Source organism: Neoarius graeffei, chromosome 25 (genome assembly GCF_027579695.1).
Source record: "Neoarius graeffei isolate fNeoGra1 chromosome 25, fNeoGra1.pri, whole genome shotgun sequence".
NCBI lineage: Eukaryota > Metazoa > Chordata > Actinopteri > Siluriformes > Ariidae > Neoarius > Neoarius graeffei.
In genome coordinates, this window is record NC_083593.1 from 38,147,558 (window position 1) to 38,162,078 (window position 14,521).

The 14,521-nt window shown below is 41.4% G+C and overlaps 1 protein-coding gene across 1 annotated transcript in view; it reads right to left on the minus strand.

The window, feature by feature from the left end:
* LOC132873228 (roundabout homolog 2-like) overlaps window positions 1-14,521 on the minus strand; it is a gene marked incomplete at its 5' end in the record, with an annotated part of 299,632 nt that overhangs the window by 63,248 nt on the left and 221,863 nt on the right. The window contains one exon of the mRNA XM_060908587.1: window positions 8,023-8,228. Within this exon, the coding sequence (XP_060764570.1) occupies window positions 8,023-8,228 (206 nt within the window). The remainder of the gene's footprint in view (window positions 1-8,022; window positions 8,229-14,521) is intronic.

A 14,521-nucleotide genomic window follows, 5' to 3' on the forward strand; every position in this document is an offset into this window, starting at 1 on the left:
GTACTTCAAAAAGTTCTCAGCCTCACCCAGAAAACATCACAGTAGAAAGACTGTTCTTGCATTATTTTTCAATATAGTCTCCTTTAACTTCAATGCACTTGGTCCACTGATGTTCATGTTTCACTATCCCTTCACGGAAGAAGGTCATGTCTTGAGCCTCCAGATACTCCTCAACAGCATGGAAGACTTCATCACTCTCAAAATGGTGACCATGCAAGTGGGATTTCAGTTTGGGAAACAGATAGAAGTCAGACGGTGTCAGGTTGGGTGAGTAAAGTGCATGGGGCAACAGTTCAAAGCCACATTTGGCTGCTTCTGCCCCTGCCACCTGTGTTGTGTGGATGGGCGCACTGTCTCCTTTTATTCTGTGATTGCTTCTTCCATTTGAGTTTTTGTGGACAGTGATATACGATAAGGCTTTCTAGTATACAGTTATGCCCCAGAATGGGAGTTACACCCCTTGTTTCCGGGTGAGGCTGAGAACATTTTGAAGTATCCTCATAGCTAGATAAGTGGTTCATAGACATGTAATGATTCACACAATTCATGATTCTAGATCTGATTCACGATATTTTTGAAAAAAAAATTAAATGCAGAAACTTTTATTACCAAAAATATGCAAAATTAAGTTTCCTATTCTTAATCAACTTAAATATTCCTTTTGTTTAATTGCAAAAACCCTTTTTGTTTCATTTTCTTAATAATCAACAATCATTATCCACCCACATTTGTAAAGGCTGGAGTGAAATATAATAGCCTATTAACTAAATATTCCTTTTATTAAAAATGCAAAACAGTTAATAACAAATCTGCCTTTTCTTTATGAACTTTCATAAAAATGTTTACTTTCCCATTTTAGATCTGTGTGTGGTTAATAATAATAATAATAACAATAATAATAATAATAATAATAATTATTATTATTATTATTAAGTTAAACTTATATAGCACCTTTCTCACACCCAAGGTCACTTTACAATTACAAATATATCCATCCACCAGGATATAACTGCACTGGCATAGCTGGCCACAGTCCCACCAAAAGGCATACAAGGGTAAATCCCACACCGCCTGCACAGCCGCCCCGACACTACCGGGCAACAGAACTTGGAACACCACACCATGGATTCAGAAAGCAAGCACAGAAGCACCGCCGCACAGAGCGCTGGATAACCCTGATGTCAGAGAGAACAATGAGCTCACTACAGTCCATAGCAAGCAGAACACGCATGGTGGACCATGGCCTGAGGAAACACACCCAAAACTGGGTTTGGAGCTATACCACAACCGGCAAACAGAACATTCAAACAAAGAACAAACATCAAACCATACAAACACAGAAACAAAAGAAAAGAAAAGAAAAATCTCTGGCAAGAAGTGGCAGCCAAAACACACACAGCGTACTCTCACCCAGAAACAGAAGAGCTGTTATTCATTAGAGCTATGTTACTTCTGTGTTAGCGATGAAGTCATGTGCATTCACGCTATTGTAGGTTATTGTGCCCTCTGATGTCTAAATAAACAAGCTAGATTTTGGTTTCCCACAGGGGATGACTTTTGAGTCCCTTCTCTATTGAACACATAATCTCCCCATCCATCCATCCATCCATCCATCCATCCATCCATAACCACTTATCCTGTGCAGGGTCACAGGCAAGCTGGAGCCTATCCCAGCTGACTATGGGCGAGAGGCGGGGTACACCCTGGACAAGTCGCCAGATAATCGCAGGGCTGACACATAGAGACAAACAACCATTCACACTCACATTCACACCTACGGTCAATTTAGAGCCACCGATTAACCTAACCTGCATGTCTTTGAACTATGGGGGAAAACGGAGCATCCGGAGGAAACCCACGCAGACACAGGAAGAACATGCAAACTCCACACAGAAAGGCCCCCATTGGCCACTGGGCTCGAATCCAGAACTTTCTTGCTGTGAGGCCACAGTGCTAACCACTACACCACCGTGCTATCTATTTATTTATTTTTCTATCTATCTATCTATCTATCTATCTATCTATCTATCTATCTATCTATCTATCTATCTATCTATCTATTAAAATTAGAACACTGTGTCATAAATACAGTTGTTTAAATGGGTACTGTCACATCAGGATCCACTGTTTTTCCAGGAATCAATTTGTAACAGGTACAAACATCCACCCATCCATTATCTGTAGCCACTTATCCTGTTCTACAGGGTCGCAGGCAAGCTGGAACCTATCCCAGCTGACTATGGGTGAGAGGTGGGGTACACCCTGGACAAGTCGCCAGATCATCGTAGGGCTGACATTCATAATAAAACTACTTTTTATGATTCAGTCATGATGGTGAACCTAATCAGGAAAGTGTGTAGTGATGAGAGTGAGGATCAGGACTTGCTGATGGATCCTTAAAGTTTGAAGGGTTGAAGAACTATGTATTTTCTTCAATAGCCTTCCATTCCAGCACTTTTAATTATTGTAATCAACTGCCGTATATTCCACACTGCACGGATATTAGTGTGAAAAAATGCATTAACCTCTGATGGCTTCCATGAAGCAGCATCGGAACGAGAGAGTGACACCATGTGACTCACTAAAGTGCTGACATTAATTTTGTTAATAAATTTCATTTAGAACTCTGCACCAGTACGTTGCCAATCCAGCTCCACTGATGCAGCCATACAATGTTTCACTTCGTGCTGATTTCCGTAACAATAGCACATCGTAAGAGCTGTTTTTTTGTTTTCGTTTTATCTTTTCTACTCATTTATCTCTTGTTTTCGACATGTCTCTCTTTCCCTTATCCACTCTCCTCAGAGCGCCACAAACTACTGTCTTTCTTCTCCATGTTTGCCTCGGCTCCATTAAGCTGATTCAGAGACAAGTGATTTAAGTAAAATTGACGTTCAAAGGGAGATAAGCATTCAGGTAAGAGCTGTGTGGGCATTTCATATTCGCATCAGCTGTGTGTGTGTGCGTGTGTGTGTGCACGCCTGTGTGTGTCTTTAATCTGCCATAAAGTGCTGTCCTTGAGGAAGAGCCCAGGTTCTGTCAAAGCTGAGCTTAAGATGTCTCCAGCATTTAGCAATTTATTAGAAAATCAATACACTTTATTCATCTTTAAACTGAATGCACTTGTCCATCTAAATCATGCCTGTCTGACATCACTGTGAGAGAAATATCCCTCCTCTTCCCCCCCACCCCCCGCCATACCTTCCATATTCTTCCCTATGACAAGGCACTCTTTGTCCCGTCATTCCCTCACTTTCACCTGTAATTGGTTCATAAGCAGTAAAATGCAACATAAGCAGATAAAATCTGATGATGTCATGATTAGACATGCTACATGTTGATATAGCAAAGTTATAATGCATATAAAGAGAACATGGCTTTATAGGAATGATGTAATTACTATGTATACACACAGTGAGACTTTATAGCAGTGGTTATATAAAACAATGTGACTTTATAGTAGTGATACTATCAATACGGTGGTGTAGTGGTTAGCGCTGTCGCCTCACAGCAAGAAGGTCCTGGGTTCGAGCCCCGGGGCCGGCGAGGGCCTTTCTGTGTGGAGTTTGCATGTTCTCCCCGTGTCCGCATGGGTTTCCTCCGGGTGCTCCGGTTTCCCCCACAGTCCAAAGACATGCAGGTTAGGTTAACTGGTGACTCTAAATTGACCGTAGGTGTGAATGTGAGTGTGAATGGTTGTCTGTGTCTATGTGTCAGCCCTGTGATGACCTGGCGACTTGTCCAGGGTGTACCCCGCCTTTCGCCCGTAGTCAGCTGGGATGGGCTCCAGCTTGCCTGCAACCCTGTAGAAGGATAAAGTGGCTAGAGATAATGAGATGAGATACTATCAATATATAAACAATGTATTTCTCCAAGTAGTTTAGTCACATGACTTTTGCGAAACATGATAGTTGCCATATTTGGGCAACTGAATTTCATTATGAGCCCATTATGTTTCATTCGATCATTTTCCCCAGGTCAAAGGCTTTGTTTATTCAATCTAATTTTTGGCAGAATTTATAAACGTATTTATTTATATTAGGATACAGTGCACCGGTAGTACATTTGGTTTACCTTGCTCCTGGCAATTTTTTTTTATTTAGCTTTATTTAGGTTTAGTTGTGTTTAGTGATGTTGATGAGTCAGAAAAAAAGGGAGTCTTTTCAGTCAGAGTTTCTTTTCTCTGAGAATTGAACTGATTCAAATCGTAAAGCTTCAGTATCTGGAATCGAATCGAATCAAATCATGACCGGAGTACATCCTTACACCAGTAAATACTACAGATCAAAGTTACTCACCTTATTTTAGAAAAGAATACACAACAGATTGACAAAGATGATAAAGTAGACCATGATCCTGAGATGTACAGATTTTATAAGATTTTACAAGCTAATAAGTCTATATGATGATCAATTTAAAACAAATACTAGTATATACCATAGAGAAGAATTAGAAGAAGAAGAAGAAGAAGTGTTTATTTGTCACACATTCACTCAAGCACAGACTTAAGCACACAGTGAAATTTCTCCTCTACATTTAACCCATCTGAAGCAGTGAACACACATATCGAGCAGTGAGCACACATACACATACCCAAAGCAGTAGGTAGCTATGCTACAGCACCCGGGGAACAGTTGGGGGTTAGGTGCCTTGCTCAGGGGCACTTCAGCCCAACCTAAGGTCATGGCTGCCCCATGTTAACCTAACTGCATGTCTTTGGACTGTGGGGGAAACCAGAGCACCCGGAGGAAACCCACACAGACACAGAGAGAACATGCAAACTCCACACAGAAAGGCCCTTGTCAGCCGCTGGGCTTGAATCCAGGACCTTCTTGCTGTGAGGTGACAGCGTTACCCACTACACCACCGTGCTGCTCAACTCATTTAAAGGTAAGAAGTGCTGCTTTGTTTACTGCTGATGCTGTGAGCAGCCATGTTGTTTTGACATCACTTTCTTAACACGGAGTTAAGGAGACCAATCCGAGTTCTCAAGTAGGACTTGAATTGAAAGGGCCTGTTTTTTGTTTGTTTGTTTGTTTGTTTGTTTGTTTGTTTCCTCATTGGAGATTGGGAAATTACAAGTTAGTAGAATCTAGCATATATTGTGTCAGGACATTATGGAATACTGGGAAGTTTATCTTGTCAGCAAGTATTGCTACCATTAGCAGAAGTTAGCTAGCTAACTGATATGCAATAATGGGGAAGCCATGGCCTAAAGGTTAGAGAAGCAGCTTTGGGACCAAAAAGGTTGCTGGCTCAATTCTCTGGACCACCAGTAATGGCTGAAGTGCCCTTGAGCAAGGCATCTAACCCCAAACTGCTCACCAGGCTGCCTGGGGTATGTTGTACATTGCTCTGGATAAGAACGTTTCCTATGGTAAATGCTTATAATGTAATGCATTATTATATGGCCTTATAAAATGATATCAGTTAGCTAACTAACTTCTGCTAATGTGAATAAACTGTAGGTGCGAAAAAATGCAACTGGTCTTGCTTGAAATTCTTGAAGACATTTCACCTCTCATCTGAAAGACTTCTTCAGTTCTGTCTGACTGGTGGGGAATTCTAGGTATTTATCCTCTAGTGGATCAAAAGCAACCCTAAGGAGAGTTGTTGAGGTCACCTGGGTCGTTGAGTCATCCTGTAGGTGTAGGTCACCGAGGGCAGGGTCTGAACAGTTACCCTGTCCACACTAGGGATTTTGTACTGATACGAAACTACTTTCGTACCGCAACACCTGTCCACACTAGCAACTATACCGGTACTGTAGCGGTATAACTGTATCGGTACGAAACCCACAAATGTATGGGTTTCGTACCGGTACAGTATCGGTACTGTAGCGCTTCACTGTAGTGTGGACAGATAAAGCGGCTCTGTATCGATACAAATATAATGTGCATGCGCAAAGTCACACACCTCAATCGATGTCTTCGCTGAATAAAATAGTGAAGAACGGAGAGTCGTTTGTTTCTTTCTCAACTGCCTCGCGCGTTTTATACGATTCGACTGAATAAATGACCACCAGAAATACAGACTGTACATTGACAACAAAAAGCACACACACGTTGTTTCATCCATACGGAAGCCGAGAGAGGCCCTTCATATAATCCTTTTTTTTTTATTCACCTTGTTATCCCGAGATAACGGCATAATTAATTCAGGATCTCGAGAAAACAACACAACTAATTCGAGATCTCGAGAAAACAAAACCGTTATTTCGAGATCTCGAGAAAACAAAACAATTATTTCGTGATCTCGAGTAAACAGCTGAGAAATGGTTCATTCAGGTGCGCCAAGAGACTTGTGATATGCTGACCTTGGGGCTATTTCTCATTCTGTATAGACACAACTTTGGTCATTAGAATGTCTGGAATAATCGATCACCTAATAAGGCAATATTTTGATCAGGGCTTGACACAGGGATAGATTGCATTAAGTCTTTTAATAAGGGATCATTTCAAAATTAGTCCGCGGCACCTCCGGAGAAGACTGGCCCGGCTTCGTCTCTACCGACGGAGATACAGTGATCCAGCTGAGATCATGAAATAATTGTTTTGTTTTCTCAAGATCACGGAATAATTGTTTTGTTTTCTCGAGATCTCAAAATAACAGATGCCATATATTCTCGGAAGGAAGTTACTCGGTAACCACGGAAACATTTCGCGCACGCGCATTTCAACTACCGTGAAAGAAAACCGCAAACATTTCTCGCTAGTGTGGACAGATGCACTAAACTGTACCGGTATACTTTGTATCGATACAGTTATACCACTTTCGTACCGGTATAAGTGTGAACACAGCAAGTGTTAGCAGCCTAGAGAATCATTAGGGTGATCTGTGGGTTGTTGACTCTTTCTGCCATCATGTGAGTCATTGAAGTCAGCTGAGTTTTGGTGTGGATGTGTATTCAGTATTCAGTTTTAGACTCTCTAGGCTGCTAACACTATTCACACCTGGCCCCCAGTGACCTACACCTACAGGATGACTCAACGACCCAGGTGACCTCGATGATTCTTCTTAGGGTTGCTTTTGGTCCACTAGAGGATAAATACCTGGAACTCCCCACTAGTCAAACAGAACTGAAGAAGCCTTCTGGAAGAGAGGTGAAACGGCTTCAAGAATTTCAAGCAAGTCCAGTTGCCTTTTATAAGCACCTACGGTTTACTATGACCTGGATGACTGAGAACCTTCACAGACTAATATGAGCAATACTTAATGCCAAAATAAGCTTCCCATTATTCCATAATGTAGCTACATAATATATGCTCCATTCTACTAACTTGTAATTGCAATTTCCCAACCTCCCACTAGGAAAAAAAAAAAAACAGGCCCTTTCAACTCAAGTCCTACTCAAGAACTCGGATTGGTCTCCTTAACTCCGAGTTAAGAAAGTGATGTCAAAACAGCACGGCTGCTCACAGCATCAGCAGTAAACAAAGCAGCACTTCTTACCTTTAAACGAGTTATATGGTATATACTAGTATTTGTTTTAAATTGATCATCATATAGATTTGTAAAATCAGTATCATTGACAATACAGATTGCTGTTTGCAGGAGGAAAATATCACTCTTCACAGTTAACCGACTAGGTTGTTACTAACCAAAGACGAACATGGAGGCATCCATGTTTTTCCCACTTTGTAGCTGAAATGCATAAAGGTAGAAAATGATGTAACTCCAAGCTACAACTTCCCACTTTTGAGGTAAGCCAACTGCAGTAATAGCAACAAGGCAGCATGACAGGGAGGACCTGCTGCAGTGCTATGTACTAAACATGTATTGTTCTGTATGTAAACGTAGTGTATTAGGGAAGTCGGTTATCAGTATAAATGCAAATGAAGCTTCTTAATGAAGCACAGACGCTATACCGTAACAATGGAGTGAGTCTCCTACTCCTTAAAAATGGCAGCGATTATATAGTGTGATTGTCATATGAAATAAAGCATATAGCAATACCCAATTACTATATACTGGATACATAATATATGTCTGTATAGTAATTACAAATCACAAATAACACACCTTAACATTCTGGATCTGCAGACTGCCAGCCTCCAGCAGGGACATTCGAGGCTCTTTAGCCAGCAGACTCACTCCATCCTTCAGCCAAGTGACCATGGGTTCAGGCTCTCCAGACGCCCTACACCCCAGAACCACCAGGCTGCCCACTGCCACTGTCTGGTTTGTTGGCCCGTGTTGAATAATGGGTGGTGGGCGGTCTTTAAGAGCTGTTGAGTATAAAGTAAACACATGGACTAAATGCATAGCAATTTCCTTTGAAGCTTCTCCTGACCTTGCAGGAGAGCAAGCACTTACCGCCAGCATTTTGTGTCTCTCAATGATGGATGTGTTCTGAAATTCAGCACCTGTTCTTGAGGTCAGTCATGCAAAAAAGACACCTTTGATTGTGTGCGTTTGTGGCAAGCCATCACCAGCATGGATTAAAAATGGCTTGCCTGAGAGGCTAATTAAAGTCCTTTTTCGCTGCACCTTTCAACACTTTCACACCCCCTTCCTCTCTTCCTCGCCATCCTTTGTCTAAATTAGGTGCTTACTGTATATTTATTACATAGCCGGGTTTGACACACATCATTTTTATATCTTTGTAAATCTTACAACAACTTAAGCATTACCAATCTCCATATATTTTTGTAGCTTGACATTAATCATATGCATTACAATGATATACAGGTTCAGTGAGCCCCAAGAAAGCTTTACATCACAAAGACTAAAATCCCATGACTCCAGTTATTTTCAACCTAATCCCTAGCCACTACATCTGGAGTGTACGTGTTGTACCACAGACAAAAAATTCAACATTTCACTTTCCTAAGAAAAGAACAGAAAACCTATTGAACTACATTCACAAATTAATGAAATAATACCACTTGACTATATCATGCAACTCATTTTCAAATGTTGCACTCTATCAATAAAGACCTTTGTTTGGTTGAACATCCTCTTCAAGATCATCTTATGACTGCACAACTACAATTCTACCACATGACCACAAATTCCCTGGAAAAAAACAAAAACATCCCATGTCTGAAATAATAAATTATACAGATTTAGAGCTTAATTTAAACAGTCACATAAAAATGAGAAGCAATCTAGGAAACCCCATTGGTTATGGCAACCAACAATAAATGACACAAAAATCATGTTTTGACCAGAATTGGTCAAAGATTAATAAGATACCTTTTTTGCCAAAACAATGTAGAAATGCTTATATTCTCTTTCTAAACCTCCCTAGGCTTTCTGTAAAGAAAATAAGGAACTAATTTATATGGTTGCAGAATGGTCAGGGGTAGGTTTCCTGATAACGTTGCACTTTAGGGCTAAAGAGCAAGTTTAAAAACACTCTTAAACAACAAACATTGTCTCTGTACGTGGTTTTCCCGAACTCATTCATAAGAAGGAGTCTTAAGAACAACTTTGCTAACAGTATCTTTGCAGTGCACATCCTTGATGTAGGCATTAGTACAACCCCGATTCCAAAAAAGTTGGGACAAAGAACAAATTGTAAATAAAAACGGAATGCAATGATGTGGAAGTTTCAAAATTCCATATTTTATTCAGAATAGAACATAGATGGCATATCAAATGTTTAAACTGAGAAAATGTATCATTTAAAGAGAAAAATTAGGTGATTTTAAATTTCATGACAACAACACATCTCAAAAAAGTTGGGACAAGGCCATGTTTACCACTGTGAGACATCCCCTTTTCTCTTTACAACAGTCTGTAAACGTCTGGGGACTGAGGAGACAAGTTGCTCAAGTTTAGGGATAGGAATGTTAACCCATTCTTGTCTAATGTAGGATTCTACTTGCTCAACTGTCTTAGGTCTTTTTTGTCGTATCTTCCGTTTTATGATGCGCCAAATATTTTCTATGGGTGAAAGATCTGGACTGCAGGCTGGCCAGTTCAGTACCCGGACCCTTCTTCTACGCAGCCATGATGCTGTAATTGATGCAGTATGTGGTTTGGCATTGTCATGTTAGAAAATGCAAGGTCTTCCCTGAAAGAGACGTCGTCTGGATGGGAGCATATGTTGCTCTAGAACCTGGATATACCTTTCAGCATTGATGGTGTCTTTCCAGATGTGTAAGCTGCCCATGCCACAAAACCCCATACCATCAGAGATGCAGGCTTCTGAACTGAGCGCTGATAACAACTTGGGTCGTCCTTTTCCTCTTTAGTCCGAATGACACGGCGTCCCTGATTTCCATAAAGAACTTCAAATTTTGATTCGTCTGACCACAGAACAGTTTTCCACTTTGCCATAGTCCATTTTAAATGAGCCTTGGCCCAGAGAAGATGTCTGCGCTTCTGGATCATGTTTAGATACGGCTTCTTCTTTGAACTATAGAGTTTTAGCTGGCAACAGCAGATGGCACGGTGAATTTTGTTCACAGATAATGTTCTCTGGAAATATTCCTGAGCCCATTTTATGATTTCCAATACAGAAGCATGCCTGTATGTGATGCAGTGCCGTCTAAGGGCCCGAAGATCACGGGCACCTAGTATGGTTTTCTGGCCTTGACCCTTACGCACAGAGATTCTTCCAGATTCTCTGAATCTTTTGATGATATTATGCACTGTAGATGATATGTTCAAACTCTTTGCAATTTTACACTGTCGAACTCCTTTCTGATATTGCTCCACTATTTGTCAGCGCAGAATTAGGGGGATTGGTGATCCTCTTCCCATCTTTACTTCTGAGAGCTGCTGCCACTCCAAGATGCTTTTTTTATACCCAGTCATGTTAATGACCTATTGCCAATTGACCTAACGAGTTGCAATTTGGTCCTCCAGCTGTTCCTTTTTTGTACCTTTAACTTTTCCAGCCTCTTATTGCCCCTGTCCCAACTTTTTTGAGATGTGTTGCTGTCATGAAATTTCAAATGAGCCAATATTTGGCATGAAATTTCAAAATGTCTCACTTTCAACATTTGATATGTTTATGTTCTATTGTGAATACAATATCAGTTTTTGAGATTTGTAAATTATTGCATTCCGTTTTTATTTACAATTTGTACTTTGTCCCAACTTTTTTGGAATCGGGGTTGTAGTTGCTAAAGGCATTCGTTCTGTAGTCGCTAAAGGCATTAGTATTTGCTAAATCTAGTCGATGGGGTCACATGGTGTTCGTTTTTAAGCAAAAACCAATGAAATATAAAGCATTAAAATATGTTAATATATTGTATCCTCATTAAACATTACATATGTATAATGTGGTAATTAATAATTAGAACTATTTTACATTTTTGAAAAATAACATTTTTATTCCAAGCGTGTTTTTTAATGAAATGAACAAACGTTCACATGAAAGAATGAGCAAATAATAAGATAAATAATTAAGTAAATGTGTTCTCCGTGCTCGCTCATTTCACTGCTACCTAATCATGCAATCATGATTATTTCAACTGTTATCCACAATGCCAAGCGGTGGCACGGTGGTGTAGTGGTTAGCACGGTCGCCTCACAGCAAGAAGGTTCCGGGTTCGAACCCAGTGGCCGGTGAGGGCATTTCTGTGTGGAATTTGCATGTTCTCCCCGTGTCTGCGGGGTTTCCTCTGGGTGCTCCAGTTTCGCCCACAATCCAAAGACATGCAGTTAGGTTGATGTGGGGCGGCCTTGGGCTGAGGTGCCCTTGAGCAAGGTACCTGACCCCTGACTGCTCCCTGGGCGCTTTGGTGTGGCTGCCCACTGCTCTGAGTGTGTGTGTGTGTTCACTGCTTCAGATGGGTTAAATGCAGAGGATGAATTTCACTGTGCTTGAAGTGTGCATGTGACGAACAAAGGTTTCTTCTAAAAAAAAAAGTTGGCAATGTTCTCCATTCATTCATTTATATACAAACACAAACAATGTTACAGGTGTAAAAATTTGTCTCATTTATGACACTAAATTCAATAATCACTTGCCTAATGGAGTTAAATGTGATTAAAATGTGGCAATAATGTGATGTTATGATATCCATACATAATTCCATAACATACTGAAATATATTCATAATGTTTTGCGTATATTTATTTAATAATTAACTTGATGTATTTGCAATGTACAAGAAAAATAATTTAACACTCGCAGCAGATTCAACACCAGTATCCGCCAACTGACTGTTGCCCCTTTTCCACCAAAGCAGTTCCAGGGCTGGTTCGGGGCCAGTGCTTAGTTTGGAACCAGGTTTTCTGTTTCCACTGACAAAGAACTGGCTCTGGGGCCAGAAAAACCGGTTCCAGGCTAGCACCAGCTCTTTGCTGGGCCAGAGGAAAGAACCGCTTACGTCAGCGGGGGGGGGGAGTTGTTAAGACCAACAACAATAACAAGACCGTGAAAGATCGCCATTTTTAAGCGACGAGAAGCAGCAGCTATACAAACGCGAAGTCATCCATTATTATTGTTGTTGTTGCCACTGCTGCTTCTTCCGTGTTGTTTTTGCTTTGATATTCACGCCAAGGTTTATGTAAAGATAGCGCCGTAACTGACGTATACAGCGACGTAACTGACGTATACAGCGACGTAATGACGTGACTCCGCTTAGCACCGCGAGCTATGGAAAAGCAAACTGGTTCTCAGCTGGCTCGCAAGTTGAACGAGTTGTGAACTAGAGGTCTGTGCGGGACAGAATTTTCAGTCCTGCTCCCGCCCGCTCCCGCAAAGAATTATGATTTTCAGTCCTGCTCCCGCCCGCGCCTGCCATATTTTGTCCCGCTCCCGCCCGCAAATCCCGCATGATGCAGACGTTCGCGTTATTTCTCATGAAAGTTCTTGTCATTGGCTTAGGGAATTAAACATGCTGAGCTTAGCTGAGCTCTCCACTGACCAATCCTTCACCTAGCGCACGTAGCGAGGGTGCGCATTGCCAGGCGGCATGCGCAGCTGAGGCTTTACAGAGATACCCAACACACCTACCAAGATCCTCAGTGGATATTAAGAATATTGAACATTGCACATAGCTTATATGTCACTCCTCACATTTACATTCTAGGAAATACAAGTAGGCCTATAAGAAATTAATATAATTTAAAGACACAGCGTGATGGTGCCCCGCCCCCTACTTTGAGTGGATTTGAGCATAAATATCTACAGTAGAGGTCTGCGCGGGACAGAATTTTCCTCTTTTTAAAGCAGCACTTACTTCTGAAGCACCGTGAGCTTCACTAGAGAAGCTCTGCTCTTCTGCCATGATCGGAGATCTCAAACACGGAAGAGCGGAAAGGAATCGGAAACGTACGCGAGATTAGACCACATCCGCAAATTTAGGCATCTTAAAATGTTTTTATTAATGCCAAATAAAATATCCAGCACAAATTATATATGATAGACATAAATTAATAATTTATAAATTTTATTTTAAACACGTTTTTAGTTAGCGGGACTGCAGCTTATCACCTCTCCCACCCGCTCCCACATTGTGCACTCCCCCTCCCGCCCGCGCCCGCAATGAGCTTTTAAAATTTGTCCTGCACTGCACTGCTTTTCATCGGGTCTCGCGGGTTCTGCGGGACTCCCGCGGGAGTGCAGGGCTCTATTGTGAACCAGCACCGGCTCCGAACCAGCCCTGGAACTGATTTGGTGGAAAAGGGGTATCTGAGAGTCCCTCGGAGGCGAATGTGCATTCTGTGTATTTGGCTGTGAGGAGACGCTCTTTGTTGTGAAAGAGTGATCCAGGTCTTATTGTAAGTTAAGAGCGAACTAAAGTACTACTTTGGCTACGATGTTGTTCAGGAAAACCACATTAGCTTAATGATGGATCTTAAGAGGTAGTTAAAGACACTCTTAAAAAGCCTTAAGAGGCTTTCGGGAAACCCATCCCAGTGTGCTAAATGATGGTAGTTGAGTGCCATGAAGTGAATGCTATTCTTTGATCAAGCTGTTGTTTATGTGCCATAGGAAAACAGGTATAAGTCTTATAGATATCATTATAACAACTGCCCTCAGACTTATCAGAATTAAGTTTCTATTCTTCTCTCAGTAAATGCAAACTTTGAAATGATTGTCAAAGAAATTGCACATAGGTAGATACATATGAGGTTAAAAACCAGGAGTAGTCCTTTAACCTTAAACACGTTTTACATATAGAAGAAATTCAACAATGCAGAACAAAGAACTGTATCTCCGTCATGGCAATCTGATCTCTACTTCCTTTGCCTCTCTTGCTCCTTCCTGCTCTGCTTCCCTTCTCTCCCTCCTTTCTTTCGTGACCTCTCTCACTTGCCCGTCCTCTTCCTCTCAATTGATATGCACGGCAGCCCAGCAGTCGCTGCTTCGAGGGTAACACGCTCCTTCAGCAGAGAGGGCCTTGAGCAGATGTTAATTCAATAATGTCTGCGTGAGCAGGCCAAGACAAAATGGAAAGGAAGCAGAATACGGCTCCCAACTGGCGGCGCCACAGCACTTAAGATAATGATACTCTTTGAGAGAAGAAGTGGGTGTAAATGTGTGTCTCTCCATCAGCAGCCCCAGCGTTACACTTTATGGGTTTCGCTCGCTTTTCAGGCCATCCAAATTCTT